The sequence below is a fragment of the Phodopus roborovskii genome, unplaced genomic scaffold (genome assembly GCF_943737965.1).
Source record: "Phodopus roborovskii unplaced genomic scaffold, PHOROB, whole genome shotgun sequence".
NCBI lineage: Eukaryota > Metazoa > Chordata > Mammalia > Rodentia > Cricetidae > Phodopus > Phodopus roborovskii.
In genome coordinates, this window is record NW_026126089.1 from 29,561 (window position 1) to 49,487 (window position 19,927).

General features: G+C 38.6%; 1 protein-coding gene across 10 annotated transcripts in view; it reads left to right on the forward strand.

Moving 5' to 3' along the window:
* Positions 1 to 8,470: 8,470 nt before the first annotated feature.
* Fmr1 (fragile X messenger ribonucleoprotein 1) overlaps positions 8,471 to 19,927 on the forward strand; it is a 36,856-nt gene continuing 25,399 nt past the window's right edge. For 4 of the 10 annotated variants that reach the window (XM_051179433.1, XM_051179437.1, XM_051179438.1 and 1 more), the window contains exons 1-2: positions 8,474 to 8,753; positions 17,835 to 17,887. In XM_051179433.1, coding sequence (XP_051035390.1) covers positions 8,703 to 8,753; positions 17,835 to 17,887 — 104 coding nt within the window. In that variant the 5' untranslated portion in view covers positions 8,474 to 8,702. Of the gene's footprint in view, positions 8,754 to 17,834; positions 17,888 to 19,927 lie in introns of all 10 variants that reach the window. The other 6 variants (XM_051179434.1, XM_051179436.1, XM_051179442.1 and 3 more) reach the window with 4 other exon arrangements.

Below are 19,927 nucleotides of genomic sequence, written 5' to 3' on the forward strand. Positions count from 1 at the left end.
TTCCAACCAAAAACTACTTGGAGGAGGAAATGGCTTATTTAGCTTACACTTTCAGGTCACCCCACCTGTATGGGAAATTAGGACAGGAATTCAAGACAGGAACCTGGAGGTAGGAACTGAAGTGGAGACTGCAGAGAAATATTGCTTAGTGGCTTGCTCCCCCATGGCTTGTTCAGTTTTCTTATATAACCCAGCACTACCTACCTAGTGCTGTTACCACCCACAGTGGGCTGGGCCGACCCACATCAATCATTAACACCATACAACACTTGCTTACATGCAACCTGACAAAGGCAATACCTCAGTTAAGGGCACTTCCACCCTAGTGACTCTAGTTTATGTCAAGTTGTCAAAAACTAAGCATCATGCCTCCTTCTCATTTTGACAAACAAGGTTTTATCCAGGAAAGCCTGAACAGTATTCTCCTACTAAGCCCAATGACCCAGAACGGTATTTTCCACATATTCCTGCAGCTCATGAAGGAGAAAATTCTTTATCAGCTTACTCCTGAGGAATCCAAGGCTTGATGTGCTCCCAACAATCGGAGGTGCCAACATGTTTTTCTTAGGAGAAGTAGAGGAATTGGAATTGAGTACTATGTGTACAGAGTATCTCTTCTTACTTGCAAAACTTTGCAATGAGCAAATGTTAAATATTCTTTTATTTTAAACCATAAATTGACTTTAAACTCCACCCAATTTTCCCTCCAGGTTTATAGGAATCATTTTCACAAATTTATTGTCATAAAGAAGATCCTGATTTAAAACAAAACAAAAAGAAAACTACAAGATTTGTTCCATTTTTAGTGTTTCTATAGCTTTCTCAGAAGACCAAACTGTTAGTGATCAGATTAACACAAGTTCCCAGTCTTAATTTTGAAGAATTAATTTCTTTTGAATAATTAATTGGTCAGTTTTTATGAATAATACTAGTCTGAACAAAGTGCACATTATTATTTTCTTATTTTTAAGACAAAATTACCATTTACCAGGCAAAAGCATTATCCAACAAAAATCTCTCAAGCCAAACTGACTTTCATTTCCTTCTGCTCTTTATTATATTATAGTTTAGTGAGCATTCATAAGCCATGTTTCAGTACTAAAGGAACTCATGAAATAGCAATCTGTTCTACTGAAAGGCTTAGTGAAATACAGTCTTGTATATACTTATTCTCAGTCATATCAACTTAGATGTAAAAATAGTCACAATAGCAGTACTATTGTATTTCTCTGACCATGCTCCATCGCATATTATTCAGAGGAAATGGTAGTCTTTTCTGCTTCTTAAAACTAATTATGAAGAATCTCCTAGTAATTCTTAATGTGTTCTCCTCTGGTGACATTTTTATTTCCTTGTTACTATTCTGGCATCTCCTATCTCTAAAACTCTGTCACTACTTCCAGATGAAACACAGTTACTAGTATCTCTGTCTTCAGATTATACCACTGCTGCTACCTGTGTCCAGGAATTCCTGTAGGGATGCACAAGCCATTTCCAGGAAGGAAGTGAAGATTTAAATGCTCATTACTTGGTAAAAACAGCTGGTTTCAGCTCCACTGTAACCAAATACAAGTGATAATTTACATAGCATCCCTATCTAATCCTTTTAGAACTAGGCTTTGGATCCAGGGCACAATGTGAAAGACAAATGCTACAGCAAGTTTTGTATCAGGGTCATTGTCATGAGCTTTCCTCTAATTCTACATTACACTTGTCTGACCTATTTATTCCAAAGATGTTCTTCCATTATAGGCTTTTAATCATTCATAACTAATAAACTTAGGGAAATCTTTTTCTTCCTTGAGTCTTCTGGACTCAGCTGTGAAAATATCTTAGGAATATATCAAAAGGTTTAGATAACATCCATTCTAATTATAGTTGTTATCATTTAAATGCAAATACACTATCATTTAACATTTTCCTACAGCATGCATTGCCTTGATTTAAAAAAAAAAAAAAAAGTACTGCTTCTATTGGACTGGAACTCATTATGCAGCCAAAAATGGCCTTTAACTTCTGATCCTCCTGCTAGTACCTCCATGCTGGGCTGGCTTTAGAAGCATGCGTCATGATCAAAACCTGGGTTTTGTCCATACTAAGCTTGGCCTCAATTAACTGAGGTACATCACCAGCTTTATATTAATTGTTAATAAATAGCTTATTTTGAAAAACTCAATTAAAAAAACAACAAAGAAACAAAACAGTTTCTACTTACCCCTAACCTGATTTCCACTAATGGTAACTTTTTACATTAACATGTTACAATTGTAGCAACTAAGAAACCCAAGGAGCTGGCCCAATGGCTCAAAGGTCAAAAGTGCATACTGCTCTGGCAGAAGACCTCAGTTCAGTCCCTACCATCCATGTCCTGTGACTCATGACAGCCTGTAACTCCAGCTTCAGGGGATCTGATGTCAGTGACCTTAGTGGACACTTGCACTCAGATATACATACCTATACACAGGCATACAGTGTGTGTGTGTGTGTGTGTGTGTGTGTGTGTGTGTGTGTGTGTGTTTAAAATGCCATATAAAAGATAACCAAAAAATGTTAAAACATTTTGTGTATATGTTATTAAAATAGATTCACAGGTGGTAAAACATATGAAAGATGTCAATAACTGATGGGAGATGTCAGCCTATAAAAATGCTTCTCATACTGGTTAAAGAATAAAGCACTGTTGGCCAAAAGGAAAACAAGATAGGCAGGACTAAGAGACAAGGAGGATTCGAAAAAAGTAGTAAGGAGGAGTCAGCATGTAGAGACTGGAGAACAGAGGTCCAAGCCCACTCTCCGGTAAGATGAGACCACGTGGAAATATTTTGATTAATAGAAATGGGTTAATAATTAAGACAGAGCTAGCTGATAAGAAACTAGTAACTGGCTAACAGCATTATACCTAATACAGTGTCTCTGTGTGCTATTTGGGGCTGGCGCTGCAGTGGGTCCTGGCCAGCAGGAAATACCTGACTCCTTACATATGGCGCCACAATGTGACTAATAAGAACTTCCACTTAAAACTAAAAAAAGCTAAAGAAATGGTTAGAAACAAAAGAACAGAGACAAGCAAGGCTTTTTGATAGCAACATGTTTCTCAGTTAAACTCTGTTTTTCTAGATTCAAGCAGATATTTGTGTGGCTCCTTTAAGGGAGGTTTCCTGACTCACCATAAGCGGCAAAAAATCGCACAGCTTTGAAGAAGCTCTGCTAACAATTTATTGGTGTGTTCGAGAGCTGGCAATGACAGTGACCACATCTACAAGCCAGCAACATGCTGCTGGATGGCAGCTAGGCCAAGACAGTGAGCACAGCTCTCAGTTCTGGTGGCAAAATACCCGCTGCCATCTTGGATAGACCATGGCTGACACAGCTATGGCTTTCATTTTAGCAATGTTGTTGTTTACCAGATAAAAGACTCGTGGCTACAAAAAGATAAAGATGTACAGTAAAGACAGATTCACATTAAGAAAACCTCTAAAGGTTTACAGTGTATTCTAAAATATATGTAGGCTTGGGAGAGAAAAGGAATAAAATGGTTTTAAAAAAGAGAGGAGCTGGGTGTGGTGGCACACGCCTTTAATCCCAGCACTCAGGAGACAGAGGCAAGCAGATCCCTGTGATTTCCAAGTAAACCTGGTAAGCAGAGTGAATTCCAGGACAGATAAAAGTTACACAGAGAAACTCTGTCTCAAAAAATAAAAAAAATGAAAAAGTAAAAGAAACAACGTAATAAAAAAGCCACATAAAGATGGAACACACAGAAAAACTGTGGATACTATATGCTATTCTGTTGTCTTTAAATTGTTTAACTGCTGAGGAAATAACAACTGATAAAAGAAATGCTACTGGATGAATTCAATTTATATATTTTAAAAATGCTTTGACTCCAACATTTAAGTTCAAGGACAGGCTACTGGGGAAAAGGATTTCTATTTTTGTTTCCACAGAAAATGGAAAGCTATGGATTCCTTCCAGACTAATGTGGTTTGATCAAGCCAGACCCCCTGAAACAGAGTACCAGGTGATCCTGCATTCAAAACAGCTTGGACAAGTCAGCCTTACAGACTAAAGCCAGGATTTCTTCATCTTCTTAGGATCCCCACGACAACACCTCCTACCAGCAGGAAGTAGTTTGGAAAGAACGATGCCCAGATTCCCAAATCTTGTTTATAAATGTTTGTTCTCATTTAAATGGGGTTGGTTATAAATGGTTAATGACCACAAACAATCTCTTTTTAAAGGTAAAAAGGAGATTATGGTATAGATATCAATACTTTTTTTGGAATGGATTTTCATTTATTGATACAATTTAAGGTCAATTTTGTGATATGTATATTTCTCCTCTTGTTTAGGCATTGTGTTTATATAGCTCATTTAAAAATAATGTATAATGTAGTACAGATTATAGATAGTTACCTATAATAGTCAAAGCTTAGAGTTAAGGTAGTTAGGTTTTTCAAGATACACAGAGATGTATTTGAGATAGGCATTCTTCAAACCTTTCAAAGACCTACAGAATATGGCATTTTAAATGGTTTAGGGTTTTTCTTAACAGTGAAGCACAACTTCTCCTGGCAACACCACCTGTGTCAGAAAGGAAGATGGAAGATGGACATCGAAGACAGCTATTTAATGGAAGGTAGGGGCCATAGTGGGGTCAGAAGTTCTGAAGTATAGGTATGGGAGCAGATTTCATTCATGCTGAGTCTTCAGTATGTATTCATTCACTCACTCATTCATTCACTAAATATTTAGAAGCCATCTACTATGTTTCAGATATTGGTGACACAAGCAATAAATATAGGAAAATTATTTTTCTTATTAAGTTTACATTCTAGTGAAAATAGATTAACTACTTATCTGACATTTTTAAGACACCAAAAAAGTATCATAGCTATATGGAGTGATTGTGAAATTTAGAATGTAAGGCAGAAGAGATAAAAGATACCAGAAAATATCAAACATTGAGACTTGAATAATGACTTTTGATTTTACCAAAGCAATTTTACCAGGGCTGCAATTGAAGTGTTTTGAATGGCAGTGTGATAGGCATGACGCATAAGCAGGGGTATTGCTTCGGGAAATGACAAAAGAAGACAAGAATGGGTACTGGAAACCAGGAGAAAGAATGGAAACATTGAGTAGGACCTAGACCCTGCTCCAAATCACTTGACAGATTTTGATGATCCCTCCTGGAGGGCATCATCCTCCCTGTGGAGTGGGGAGGCATAGGATGGGAGGGCGGTCAGGGAGCATGGGAGGGAGTGAGGGAGAGAGGGAGAGAGAGGGAGAGGGCACTGGAATCGATATGGAAAATAAGAAAAACTAATAAATATATATAAAAAGAATGTAAACGTTGATAATATACATATGCTAAGAAGTAGATTCTAGACTCTGAAAAGATTTGGTATTGATCAGGTCTGAGAGAAATCTGAGTCAAAATGACACAGTTTGGGCAACTCAGGTCATCAGAACCAGAGAGGAAAACTAACTGGAAGAGAAGTATTGTAATTAGGGCTAAAGTGTCTTGCAATGGGAGGATTGTAAAATCAAGGCATCAGAGTGAGGCTGAGACTTGAAATCAAGGAGGAAAGACCCCACCATGAGCTGTAGAGTACAACTTCACCTCTGAAATAAAAAAATAAGAGGGAATCCAAAGTCACACCGGATCTAAGCAGTGAGGAAAAAACAGCAAACACTTTTAATCTAGCTAGAGTACAAGGGCAAAGAAGATATTTTTCTGCCTAGATTGTACTAACAGTCCAGTGAAGAAAATAAACGTGTATAAATAATTCTAGTGTATTATATATGACAGTAGACTATTAAGACTTTAGTGCTAAAAAGAAACAGGAAGTATGTACACAAATCTGTAAGAGAACAGACACAAAGTTCTTTCCAAGGTGTGTAAAGACAATTGCAAGAGCTTTCATGACACGGGGGGAGGGGGGGCTGGGGGGGAGGTGGCAGGATCAAATAGATTAGTGTGAATTCAAGGCCAGCCAAGGCTAAATAGTAAGACCCTGTCTCAAAAGAAAATTTTAAAATAAAAATTTAATGGCAACAGTGGGAAGCAGATTTATAGTCCAGTAGCATCTCTGTAAACATAAGAGCCATACGCAAATACTATTTGTTTTGTGGCAGGCATTCTGGCACATGCCTTTCATCCCAGCACTCTCGAAATGGAGAATGAAGGATAGGGAACTCAAGAATAGCTCCTACTACATACTGAGTTCTGGCCAGCCTACCCTACGAGATAATCTGTACTTAAGAACACTATCTTAAACTACTAATTCATTAATAAACAAATGGTTCTTAGAGAAATGAGAGAGGTGAATGAGAAAGATCAATACAAATAACATATACAATATTATGAGCAAAAGAGGGATCATATAAGCGCTAAGGAGAGCATGCTGAGAATTGAATGGAAAGTTCACTCGATGAATAAAAAAATAAAACAAAAAAGTTCACTCAAATATCTGCATTTGAAGTGAAACAACTAAACACTTGGACTGTACTTAGCAACATTAAGGGGAAAGAAAAATATGTACAGTGACAAGAAGTCATGAAACTATGTCATGGGCCAGTGACGTTAGTGAAGTACTGACAAGTTTGAAAGCCCTGGGCAAACTGCGTATGTTACACCTGGAAGACATAATCTTTGCAATCAATATGTCCCCTTGTACCACACTAGAATTAATGTCCATGATGAGATTTGTTTTCAGCTCTACTGGGGTCTTAGTATATTGTGGTTACTCCAAAGATCCCAGTTTAATGGATCGTTTCTGTGTAGTGTAGCTTCAAGGAATATGGCCCTTGATCCACTGCCTTAAAGCTCGAGTTCCAACAGCATTAACATGGCTGGGGTAGGCTGGGAACTGGAAGCCCAACATGCCTTTCATACTAGCACTAGAACATATGCCTGGGGCGATTAACCCTTCTTCCTCCAAGTGCACACTTGCAAATAAGTTTTCTCTTTCACATTCCAGCTGGAATCATCTTGCTTTTGTGGTTATCTCTCCATATCACAAACAGATTATATCCAACTATAAAAAGGTACATCCACACATTATAGACTTAATCAAAATTACATTAACACATTTACATTTCTCTGTGTGTGTGTGTGTGTGTGTGTCTGTCTGTGTGTGAGTATGGGCATGCACATACACCACAGCACATGAGCGGAGGTCAGAGCATAACCTCTGGTGCCAGTTCTTGCCTTCTACCTAGTGATAGTATCTCTCTCTTTGTTGGTCACAGCTGGGTAAGATATCCTAACCTGTGAATTTCTGGGGACTCAACTGTGTGAGTGATTACTTAGACTATATACAGGACATGTATACAGCCCAGCTATATATGGGTCCTAGGGCTTCAAAAACTTAGCATGGCAAATGCTTTAACCACAGTTTTGAAAAGTTAAATCTTGCTCGTTTAGTCCTGGCTATTATAATTTCAATGATGACTTTTTTTTTCCCTTTACAGTGACTCACTAGCACTTAATACAGTGCTTGGCACATGATAGTCATTCAATGAACTCCTCAGTTGGATTCAAGCCTTCTAGATTAAGGGAACATGGGTCAGGCTGGACACAAGCCCAGTACAGAGGCCAGAAGAGCAAAGTTAGGCTTGCTTCTGCTGTAGAAGGTAAAGAAAGAGAGCTGCATGGAAAAGGCACAAAGACGTACACGTTACGTGACTGTTTTAGTGATGTTCACCCTCTGGTACGGAGCACACATAGAACAGGTAGACGCAGATTGCAAGTGTTTAAAACATTCTCTCTCTCTTTTATTTCGAACGCTAAGTAAAAGTCTGAAAGAAAGTAAAGTGTGTGGGCCAGCATTGCCTGAGAACGGGATAACAATTCTGGAAGTCCTGACACAGCTCATTGCTCCTGAAAAACTCCAGGCTGTACCGACACTTCCCCAAATCTCTTGGAGGTATAGCAGTTCCCTTTGCTTTCTGACTGCATGGGTCTCAGAAGCCAGGGTCCATGTAGTTAGCACTGTTGTAGATCAAAGTGGGGTGCAAGGGAATTTATCACTTTTCTTGCCTGCCCCCTCCTACTCCAACCTCCAGATCAATCAGATCAACGCTACTGCGGAGAAAAATGTACCCGAAGCCCCAGCAGCCCACTCGGGCCCCACGTTCAACACTGGAGCCCTTTCCCTTCCCCCTCGCTTCGTCCCGTCCAGAAACGGCCTCTAGGCCCAGCCGGCTGACCAGAGGCAGCCCTACCTGTCACCGCCCTTTGCGATTTCCCGCCTTCCAGCCAGCGCGCTCGCCACAGGGTCCGCCCTGTTCCTTTGGGCAGGTTCCCAGGAGGACGCATGCGCATGCCGTGGCGGCCGCGCCGGGGGGGGGGGGGGGGGAAGACGAGGGCGGGGCGGAGGGGGCCGAGCCCGCGGGGGGCGTGGCGTGCCGGGGCACGTGACGCCGTCTGACTGTTTACACGAGGCGCGGGCAGAGCGGTCGGCCTCAGTCAGTCAGGCGCTCTCGGCAGCGTTTCGCTTTCACTTCCGGTGAGGGGCCGCGCCTGAGAGGGCGGGCAGGGAAGCCAACGGACGGCGAGCGCGGGCGGTGGCAGTGACGGCGGCGCCGCTGCCGGGGGGCGTGCGGGAACGCGGCGGCGGCGGCGGCGGCTGGGCCTGGAGCGCCTGCAGCCCACCTCTCGGAGGCGGGCTCCTGGCGCGAGGACGGACGAGAAGATGGAGGAGCTGGTGGTGGAAGTGCGGGGCTCCAATGGCGCTTTCTACAAGGTACCAGCGGCTACCGGACAGGCCCGCCGCTCCTCGGCCTCCTTCCTGCCCTGCGTCCCGGGCGGCGCCGGGCAGGCCCCGCGGGCGCGGCGGGCTGTGGGTGGGGAGGGAAAGCGGTGGGCTCGGGGCCTGGAGCCGTCGTCCGCCCGCGATCTCACTCCCGCCTCAGGCCCCGGCGCCAGGCTCAACTCGAAGGAGCGCGGGGAACTGAGGGCCCTGGCTTGGGCGGGCTCCAGGAGCCCGGCGGGAATGCGAGGACCGGGGATCCGGCCCGCCGGGGGCCGGTGCCGCGGGCGGCGGCGGCGGCTTAGCCCGGCTTCCCCCAGTGATCCCCGCCCCGGGGGCCCCGGGGGCCCCGGGCCTGACACGCGGCCCGGGGGGCGCTCAGCCTGGCCGCCCCCTGCCTGGCCGGCACACTCGTTGGCAGTCTTCAGCTCCTGGCTCTCCGGCCCCGACTCCGCAGAGCTCCCCTCTCCTGGGTGAGGGGTATGGAGGACGGAGAAAGCCGGAGCGAGCCCGGAATCACAATGGCAACTGATCTTGAGTGGCCTCCCTTTGTGAATGTCTGAGGTGGGTTTTAGAGCTAAAACTTTCTGGAAGGCCGTGACGTGTGAGAGAGCCGTTAGAGAGGTGGTGATGTCCCCGGGCCCCCTAACCGCTCTGTAACCGCGAGAAATTAAGGGGTACCCATGTCTCCGCTTTTAAAAATATTAACAAGTCTGCTTATTTAAAATTTTTCTCTTGTTTTAACTTCTCAAGGACCCGGATATATGCGACAGAACTTCAGGAAATTAACTGGGACAGTATGCTTGCTAGTGAATTTTACCAAGACTGTTTGGAATATTTGTTCTGCTCTGAAGTGCATAAACTTGAGTATATTCGCTTTGACTTCTGCGATGTTGCAGTGGACTGTTTTGTTAAGGTTTTAAATAGGCGTTCATGGAATTACTGAGAGTTTTTAATCACATTGAATATCAGGTAACACCCTATGTTCTAGAAGGAACCTGAAAATACTTCTGTGTAGCTGTGGTACATGTAGCAATATTATAAATTCTCCTTTCTTGGGTGTTTAGAACCTCTGTAAAACCACACCTCACTAGATTATTTTAGTAATGGAAGGTGCACATGGAGGGAGAGTGGAAAATAGCTATTGCCACTACCCACCATGGACATTTCAAATGGGACAAACTGGCCAGAATCAGAAAACCAACTTTAATAAATTATGCCTTTACCAAGTTTATGGATACATTTCGTGAGTGAGGAAGACTTGTAAAATACTAATTTATAACAAACAAATCCTTTTGTAGTGGAGACGTAAATAACACAGCATTTACGTTATTAATTGTTACCTGTGTATTTCTTTTCAGTTTGCTGTAATAAAAAATTGTTCCTGTTCCTTTTGGTTCGTTTGCATTAGATTTCTAGATTCTAGAGTGACACGTTTAGTTACTAGACTTGGGGCACTGAGACACAGATGAGCAAGGGATAATAGTTAAGAAGTATTTTTGTTCATCACTAATACCAGCTTAGATTTGAGTTCACTGTTACTGGCTTTTAATGAAGTTGGCTTGCCTTCGATGACAAGTAGACTGTCCTACTCTAGAAGGATTTATTGACTCCAGCAATTTTGCTTACAAACTGATAGTAATTTTTTTTTTAAGTACTCTGTTTTTTTCTATTATTTCCCCTTGTTTTTTCTTGACTTTGTTTTCCCCTTGTTTTCTTGGCTTAGTTTCTCAGCGACATCTTAATTTGAAGGTGAACAAAAAGGAATGGATTATGGATTATCCTTTTATTCCTTGAAAGGAAATGTAATACTTTGAAAAAAATGTATGCTGAGGAATTGCTATTGTGTTTAACAAGTTTGTTTTTTTTTAAAACCATTCAACTGGTTTATATTAAGGGAAGGATATTGTCTATACTGGAATAGGTTTAAATTTTAAATCACTTAGAATATTGGCTGTGACCAGAAAAAGTCAAGTGGAAGAATGCTAAGTTGCTTTTGACTGACGTAGATGACAAAGGTGTATTAAGACCATTATAGAAAAAATGGAGATTTTGTTCATTAAATTTATAGAAATAAAATGTTAAAGCCAAACAAGTCAAATTCGCTATAATTGAATTCAGTTTTTGGTTTGCTTACCAGAACTACTATATTGTGAAGGATATTTGCACATATTCTGAGCACATTAAGTTTGCAGAATAACTTTGTAAAACATATGCTAGGAATGATTTCTTTCTTTAAAAAAAATCACTAAATCCAAGATTCCAAATTCACAAATCATGCTTCTGGCATGCTAAGGGCCAACTAGTTCTATTTTTTTTCCCCTTTGGTGTTTATTTTTCTAAACTTTTATTAGATTTATTTGTGACTGTGTATGTGTGTGTGGGGGGGGTGGCCTGTGTCTATCCCATGGCACACTTGTGGAGATCAGAGAACAATTTCAGAGGTTGGATATCTATCTACACCATGTGGCTACTGGGGATGGAACTCAGGTCTGTAAGCCTTTACCTGCTGAGCAATCTCAAGACCAGGCCCTGTTTTTGGTGTTAAAGTTGAAAGTTAGATTCAGTAATACCAGAGCCTCTACATTTAAGCTTTGGTATTTGTTAACCTAGAAAAAGTTGGTCACATGCAGTTTTTGAGCCCTTCAGGCATGTTATTTAAAATATGAAGACACTTTGATTTGTATCTCATATGATCTTCAAAAAGCAATTGCTTAAATCAGTAATGTTGCAATACATTGGAATATATCTTTATTCTAGGAACATCTGACCTTATGTAGGTTTTTTTTTTTTGTGTGTGTGTGGGTGTGTATTGCACTTTTGGTATGATGAGAATGATAATGAGTTAACTTTACTTTAGAGATAGAATGGGTGTGAAAGTACTCTATATACAAATATTTCTAGGTTTTGTATGCTAGTAATGAAAATTAGTAAATCATATTGGAGATGTATGATACAAAACTTTTTAAAAATAATTCATTTAACTTTATTTTTTATGCATTGGTGTGAAGGTGTCAGATGCCCTGAAACTGGAATTAGACAGTTGTGAGCTGCCATGTGGGTCCTGGGAATTGAACTCAAGTTCTCTGCAAGAGCAGCCAGTGAGTGCTCTTAACCTCTGAGCCATCTCTCCAGCCTAATACAAAACTTTTTAATTTCCAATTATAATGGCTAGTATCTAATTCACTGTTATGTGTAATTATGCAAATATATGTCATACTTCAATATCTTTGGTTTTAACCTTGGCATTTGAGAAAACACTCATTAATGTAATATTGTTACCATGGGTAGTAGTTAATTAATATACAGTGTATAGTACAGTCAAGACATTTTTAATGCCAGGCATTGTGGCTAATACCTATAATCCCAGCACCTAGGAGGCAGAGGCTGGTGGGTCTTTAAGGTCATGCCAGCCAGAGATACATAGTGAGAACCTATCATTAAAAAAAAAAAAAAATTCTTGATGTCATTAGTGCCCAGCTCTCGTTTTAGTTATATTGACAGGTACAAATCAGTATTTCATCACAAATAAACTTTCACAAGCTTTAAAAATTTATACACCTACATAAAATGCATATAAACACATATTCATGGTTTTCTTTGAAAACCAGCAAACTTTTGATTATGAATGTAAATTTGAATGTTGAAAAATTAGTGATGTAAATTACCACATTTTATCCCCCAAAGTCTACATACCCTTTTAAAGATTTAGTGTCTTTCTGGATGCAGCACCCCACCTTGGAAATGTGCATTTTCCAATTTCATACCCACATATTCTGATAACCTCAAATTTTTAATCATATGCAAAGTCCCACAGTGTAGTACTTGGGAGTTCGGGTTCTGGCCCACTCTGAGAGATGATTGCGGTCATGGTTATGGTAATAGTTATCAGGTGTGGAGTCCTAAGCAGTGCTTTGCGTCTATTACCTTCTCGCACTGTTTTCATTTGCACAAGGATGAAGCTATAGCTATATAGGGATATGAGATGAATAATTACTAATACCTGTCAGGGTGCCGAAAGTTTTGGATCTGAGATCTGAAATCAGACTTTTGACAATGACGTGATGAAATTTAGCTTAAAGAATAAATGGATTCTCTTTCCTGCTCACTTTTCAATTTCATTGTCTTTGTTCATACTTGTTACTATGACATTGCCTTAGCAGCTCATAATTACAGTTGTTTAACTGTGGACACAAAGATGTCATAAATCTCCAACTTATGTGTCAGTTTTCTTTTTTATTAACCATTCTAGTTTGAAATCTCCTGTAATTTTTTCCTATAAGTTCTTATTAAGGAAAGATGAAGTTACAAATCTTTGAGCCTGCTGTGATATTTGCTTTTTTTACTTAGTCAAGGAATAAACCCGAAAAGCTATGTAACATACATGAACAGCTTATAACCACCAAGAAAACAAGTCAGTGGATACTGTTTACTTTGTGCTTATGCGGTCTTTGGTCAGGGTGAATTATAGTTTCCTTAGAATTTGTGTAACTGTTGCTAAATTCATTTGTTTACATTGCTGGTGCCTACGTGTGTAGGGGGCGAATAAAACTCAATTTATATATATTAAGCCTTGGGTTTTGATTGTAGAATTTATATGCCCCTGTACTTTATCTCTACCAGGTATATTTTTAAATGCCGTTAAACTTTCTCTACATTACACTTTCTGTTACAAGTGTCTACTGATAATGTAACATTTAAGTGGTAGTTAGAGAGTTACATTGAAACTTCTTATAAAATGACCTCTTGCGGTTTTTAAGATAGTTTGTTATCTTTTTTAAGTTTAGTTTATATGTATAGGTGTTTTGGTTTGTGTTGGGAATCTAACTGGTATCCTTTGGAAGAGCAGCCAGTGCTCATCATGAAGCCATTTTTCTAACTCCTAGTATGACTTCTTCACACATCTTAAATCTAAGATGTATGTAGGAGTCAGGGGGTATAAATTTTTACCTAAATAGGGCTGAATTTTCTGTCTTTTGTGCATTAATGAAGGAGTGTTTGAATTAGATAGTTCTGGCTATGATGACTTAAACTTTCTGTTTTTCCCCTGGTAAATAACCTTAGTGTATTTGGTCACTGCTTATTATTTTTCATCACTTTTTCCAAACCCTAAAGTCTTTTGTCACATTTTTTTTCCTAACCAGACTCAAAGTAGCCATTTAGTATTTACCAACTTTGTGGAAATATCCCTTTGTTTTTCTCTCATTTGTAAGCCTTTATTTGACCTTTAAGACTTTCATTTACTTTTCCAAATAGCAATCTGTGGACCCTGTCATGATTATGAGTGGCTGATTCTCATCTTTCTTTAGGAAAACATTAGCACTATTGAGTGACTGACATCCTGTGGAGAATTTCAGTCTTCAGTTGTGCTCTTAAGAGCTTCTGGTTTGATAGCACCATTAAAACCTTTTCTGTTTTAAGTATATGGGAAGAATTTAACATCCCGAAATACAAAGGTGTGGTGATACTTTATTATCTAACAAATACAGCTTGTCTGAAGATCCCAGTGCAAAGCTTGTCACACAAGTTAATCTTAGAGGCTAGGTAGTGGTAGCCACACCACTAATCCCAGCTCTTGTTGGGGGTGGGGGGAACCAAATGGCTCTCAGTATAAGTTCAAAGCCACCCTGAGCTACATGAAATTGATCCAGTCTAAAAGAAAAACAGAACTCACAGAAATGTGATCTCAGCACTTGGGATCCCATGCCTTTAATCCCAGCAGTAGGGAGGAATATTAAATGGGAGGAGACAGAAGCAGTCCAGTCTGAGGTTTGGTGGATAGCAGTACAGTGTGAGGAGCAGTGCAGTCTGGAGATGAAATCAAAGGACAGGATCTCCCTTTTGGTCTGAGCATTAGTAGAGGTGAGAACTCTAGTAGCTGGCCACTTTGATCTTCAGGCAAGCTTTATTTGTTAGATCGTAAACAAAATATCATAGGCATTTGTGTTTCTGTATCTTTTATGAAAATTACACATGTGAATAATTTCATTATGTTCAGGGGCCGGTTTGGGTCCTTACTTTAAAGATGAAGAATCTGAAGTCCCCAGAGCCTGCAGCTGTTATATGATAGAGCCAACCAAGATTTTGAAACTGTATTTAATTCACAACAAAACTTAACCTTCTAAGTTCTCTGATCTCAGTAATAGCCCTACCTGTCAGATACACTGAAGGACTCTTTGGGCATTCATCCAATCTACCATTGAATATATCACAGTAACCGTATCAGCCTGTAGTTTATTATAAACACCAACTTAATAGGATAGGAAAAAAATCACAGCAAAATGAAGTTTTCCAAGTTGGTAAGTGAGGTGATAGATCTCTAGAGGAACCTAGTGAATGTTTTAAGAGAGAGACAAACAAAAAGCATTGTTTGAAGAAGTATGATGAAAAGACAGGAATATATGGAACCTGTGGTTCCTAAAAGTGTGCAGGCCAGCGTCCACTGCTCAGATTCCTTTATTCTACTTAGTAATGCAGCGCCAGAAGGTATTATATGCCTTCTATATTCAGTTAGTATGCAAACAGTAACTAAAAATGACTGATTTTGAAACAATCACGTAAATATCTATACATAGATAAAGGCTCATTAACTCAGAGGCAGTGACCCTCTTGGGGTGTGATGATTACTCAAACTATTTCTGACACTTCATCCAGAATTACATTCAAGGACTGTGAAAACATTTTTTTTTTTTTGCCTTTTATCTTTTTTACTTTCTCTCTTTTTTAGTTATACCATTTACAGCTCTCCTTTGAGAGAATGCTTCATTTTTAGGAAATAGGCAAATGTACTGAATGCATATGATTAAACCAGATAATAACTTAGGCAAGTAGGGAGAAAAAGAAAACAGCAATATAGTCATATGACTCCAGCTAACTCTTAAAGAGTGCTTTTATGGTTGGTTTGAAAACTTTTAACAGTTGATGCTTTAAATAAGTAGGATTTGGTACTATAGCCCGTGAGCTCTTGAACACTCAAAATGTGGCTGGTGAATGGGTCATTGAATTAATGAATTTTAATATAAATAGCTACAGATTACTTTTGCTTACCATAGACAGCACAGTTTTAGGCAAAGACTTTGCTTTGCAAAGGACAATTCTTTACATAAGTTGTACCAAAGTTCATTTTACTGACTAAATAAAGAGTTTAACATTTTCAGTATATAATGAACTAGAGTTGTGCTGTTTCCAAGACATGCAAACATCATACAACTTTCAACAAGGATGAGGAAGCAGTTACATTTCCTTAGTAAATAAATGAAGGATAATGGAAGTCTTGGTTTTAGTTGGGAGTCTAATAATCTTCCCCACAAATAATATTAACTTGGTATTAGCTATTGTGTGAGGACAAAGGACACCCAGACATGAAATGGGTCTCCTTCCCCTTCTCCATAACATTATTCTACGGTATATAAAACCAAGAGCCTGGGTGAACAATTCTCACAACTTTTAATTCAAAATCAGGCATCTTTATTGTTAAATAGTGCATACAAACAATCCCTTAGTACACTGGAAGCATGCTTGCTTGTGAAATAGGGCATATTCTAAAGTATGATGAGTAATATTGTACTAGAGTTGTTAAAATGTGCTATATAAATGTTAATAATTTAAATAAATCTAGGAAATAAGCAAAATCAAATGTTTAGGAAGAAAATTTGGGTTCCTTGTCATTTAAACCTGTAACTATATAGGTATATATACACACAAAGTATGTATGTACGTGTGTGTGTTTATGTATGTGTCCTTATATGATGTTGTGCTTGCTTCCTGCAGCTGTTGGCCGCATATTCCACATTCCTCTTAATTTCTAACTGTCTGCAGTCTCCATTGTGTCTTTGGCTTCATATCATCATTTTGGGGATCCTCTTAGGGATTTTGTCCTTGCTGCACATATTGCTTGCTTGGCCTCCGATATTATAATCTTTATTATACATTTTAAAGCAGGTGAATCATCAAGGTGTGCTACCAGTACCATATTGGTGAAATGAATCCTGGGGAAATAATTTTCTCTGTCACCCAGTGAGAGCAGGATTCCCTGATGCTGCTGTCTTCTCAAAGGAACATTTATTTATTGCTTGACATGTTGATATTCATCCCATCCCCATACACATAAATATGGGTTAAAAACCCAATCTTCCTTCATTGTCTCAGTTTTCTTATTGATGACTTATTTCCAGTCTCAAGCTGTGTTTTCTTGTCTGCACTTTCATTCTTGCTTCTCCATCCTCCACTGTCTTTGGCTAATTCTTCCTTAAACTTTAAGAATCGGTGGAAACCTCTCAGTTCCAGTATATCTTCCTTTATCAAAGTAATAGCACTGCCAACAAACCGATCTTTTACCAAGGCTGGTAGAGGAACATCTTAGGCACCAGTCCACTTAATAGATGTTCATTGAGTTAATTCTAAGTATTTCTAAGATAAAGATAATAGGGCAAAAACTAAATTTAACTTAGTTGTACTTTCAATCTGATGTGAAACTTAAAAACCAAATAGAAGATAGATAAGTGAAAGGGGGACAATAGAGAACTTGAGAAGTTACCTTTACGTACCTTTACTGCTTGGCACGTGGTTCTAGAACAAGTTTATTAATTTTTAAAAACGTAGCCTAAAGTTTACCTATCACTTCATACTCAATACTGAAGTGTAATGGCCATTGTGGCTATCTCTTTGGCAATTTGCAAAACTCCAAGGCAATTTTTCTTACTTAGTATTGCAATTATCTGTACTCTTAATATATAATACCTGGCAAAATAGATATGGTGAATAAGTGAACATCAGAAACTCATTTTTCAATTAAAGGTCCATTTTATTCTGTCTTGTTTTGTGTTGTTTTTTGTTTTGTCTGTTTGTTTTTTGAGACAGTGTTTCTCTGTGTAGCTTTGGAGGCTCTCCTTGAACTAGCTCTTATAGACCATGCTGGTCTAGAACTCATAGAAATCCACTTACCTCTGCCTCCCAAGTACTAGGATTAAAGGTGTGCGCCACTACCACCTGGGACTCATTTTATTTTGGAATATCTCTAGAATTTAATTTAATTGGTCTTTAACCTTCCAAAATAAGTTGTATTTTTTCTTCCAGGCATTTGTAAAAGATGTTCATGAAGATTCTATAACAGTTGCCTTTGAAAACAAGTAAGTTTCTCACTATATAATCTTAATGTTGAAGATTTTTTTGAATGTTTTATACCCTTTCATTTGTTTCCTTTTTTTTTTTTTTTTTTTTTTTTTGAATGAAGTCTGGCTTGCATGTGTCTCCTATTACCAAACAAGAAGTTCCCAAAGAGCTCAGTATTAATCAGTGGAAGGCCTTGTCATGCTTATGCCTTCAGAGACCCTTAGTCTATAGTCTTGATCCTTTCTTACATTGAGAAAAGGCACGTTTTCTCTGTTTGCTGAGAGTTTAAATAGGAGACATATTTGTGATTTTATTAAAAGTTGAAAACGTAGGAAAAAAATGGTTGTAGTTTTTATAGTATTTTTTTAATTATATACTTTTACCAGAAAAAAATGTTTCTACATTAGGTTATTTTTATATTTCATTTATTTTAATCAGTAGTTATGACAGATATCTTTACTGCTTTCTGTTTCTAGATCATAAAACAATACTTGAAGATCTAGGTATATGGGCTATGTGAAAAAGTTGATGGTGGTATAGGTATTAACATTTTATTGGGGGAGAAAATGTATTCACTAAATTTGAGTACTAATAAGGGTTTTTTTCAGTAGTAGCCATTTGAGACACTGAAGTAAATATGATTTTGGTTCTGATATTAGGATTTTGCCAACTGAATAGTGACATTTACCTTTTTCTGTACCATGATTAATAAATAGTACATTTTTAAAACAGGCTAAAAATATGTAGATAATAAAGTGGCATAGTGATTGCTTAGAACTTACTAGGGGGAGGGAGAGAGGCCATAACTAAAGTATAGAAGAATTTCTGTCGTGATAAAAATGTTCTATAATTTACTAACAGTAATTGTATACATCTGAGAACATACTACATACACACTATTGAATTTACATTTATATTGGTGAATTATGTGGTTCATTAATTATAAATCAGAAAATCTCCTAAAATGCAATCTGACATAGATACTGTGAAGTAAACACAAGTGCCTAGCTTCTAAAATATTAAGAGCAGACCTGTAATTCACTGTCTAGAAAAATCTGAAATTAGACTGTAAGCACAGATAACATTTACCTAGGAATAGGACAGAGAGGTGTAACCTTTGATGCCTGATACACATGTAGAAGAACACAGATGAGAAGATTGAGAATAATAAACCCTGTTCCATGCTCCTGACTAATACTGTTAGTCTGCAATACAAGTTTAAGTAGTAGAATGCCTTTCTCTGAATGCATAAAGACAAAAGTTTCATAATTACCTTTTTACTTTTTGAAGGATCCATCATTACATAACAGACATCTATAATATTATACCTCTACTGAAGGAATTATTGATAATTTGGGGGATAAGGTTTTTGTAATTAAACTTTTTGTTTTTAATCATGTATGCGTGTGTACGCGTGCATGCCTGTGTGTGTGTGTGTGTGTGTGCGCGCGTGCGTGCTCGTTCAGCACGAGCATACATGTTAATGAAAGCTAGAAGTATTATATCCCCCCTGGAACTGGAGTTAGAGACAGTTGTAAGTTGCCCAACAAGGGTGCTGAGACCCTACTTAGGTCCTTTGGAACCATTCTTTAAAAGCCTCATTGTGATTATACTTTTTTCTGCTTATTAGTGAGATATTGTTTTCCAAAATGGACATTTTGGTTTACTACTCTTTTTTCTTTCTTTTGTTTTTTTGTTTGTTTTGTTTTTGGCTTTCCATATGAAACGGGGGTGGGGGGGAAGATTTATCAAGAAAGCAGGAAGGAAACACACAGTATTTCATAGAGTAGGATCCTTTCATTTAGTAAGACTAGCTTGTTTAGGGTGCTTACTTTTGACATTTCATATTTAACATCTTTGAAAGTAGACTTGAAACTCTATCTCCATATGTAAAGAATTAGTCATTGTCATTTCTTTGGAACCAAGAAATTTATATTTTGTATGTATGTCTTACAGGTGAAATTTACCAATCAACTTCTAACATTTTAAAGTCATTAGTTATCAGTAGGTATAAAAAGGATGTTCTGTTTTATTTTAATTACATTTTTCTGATGATA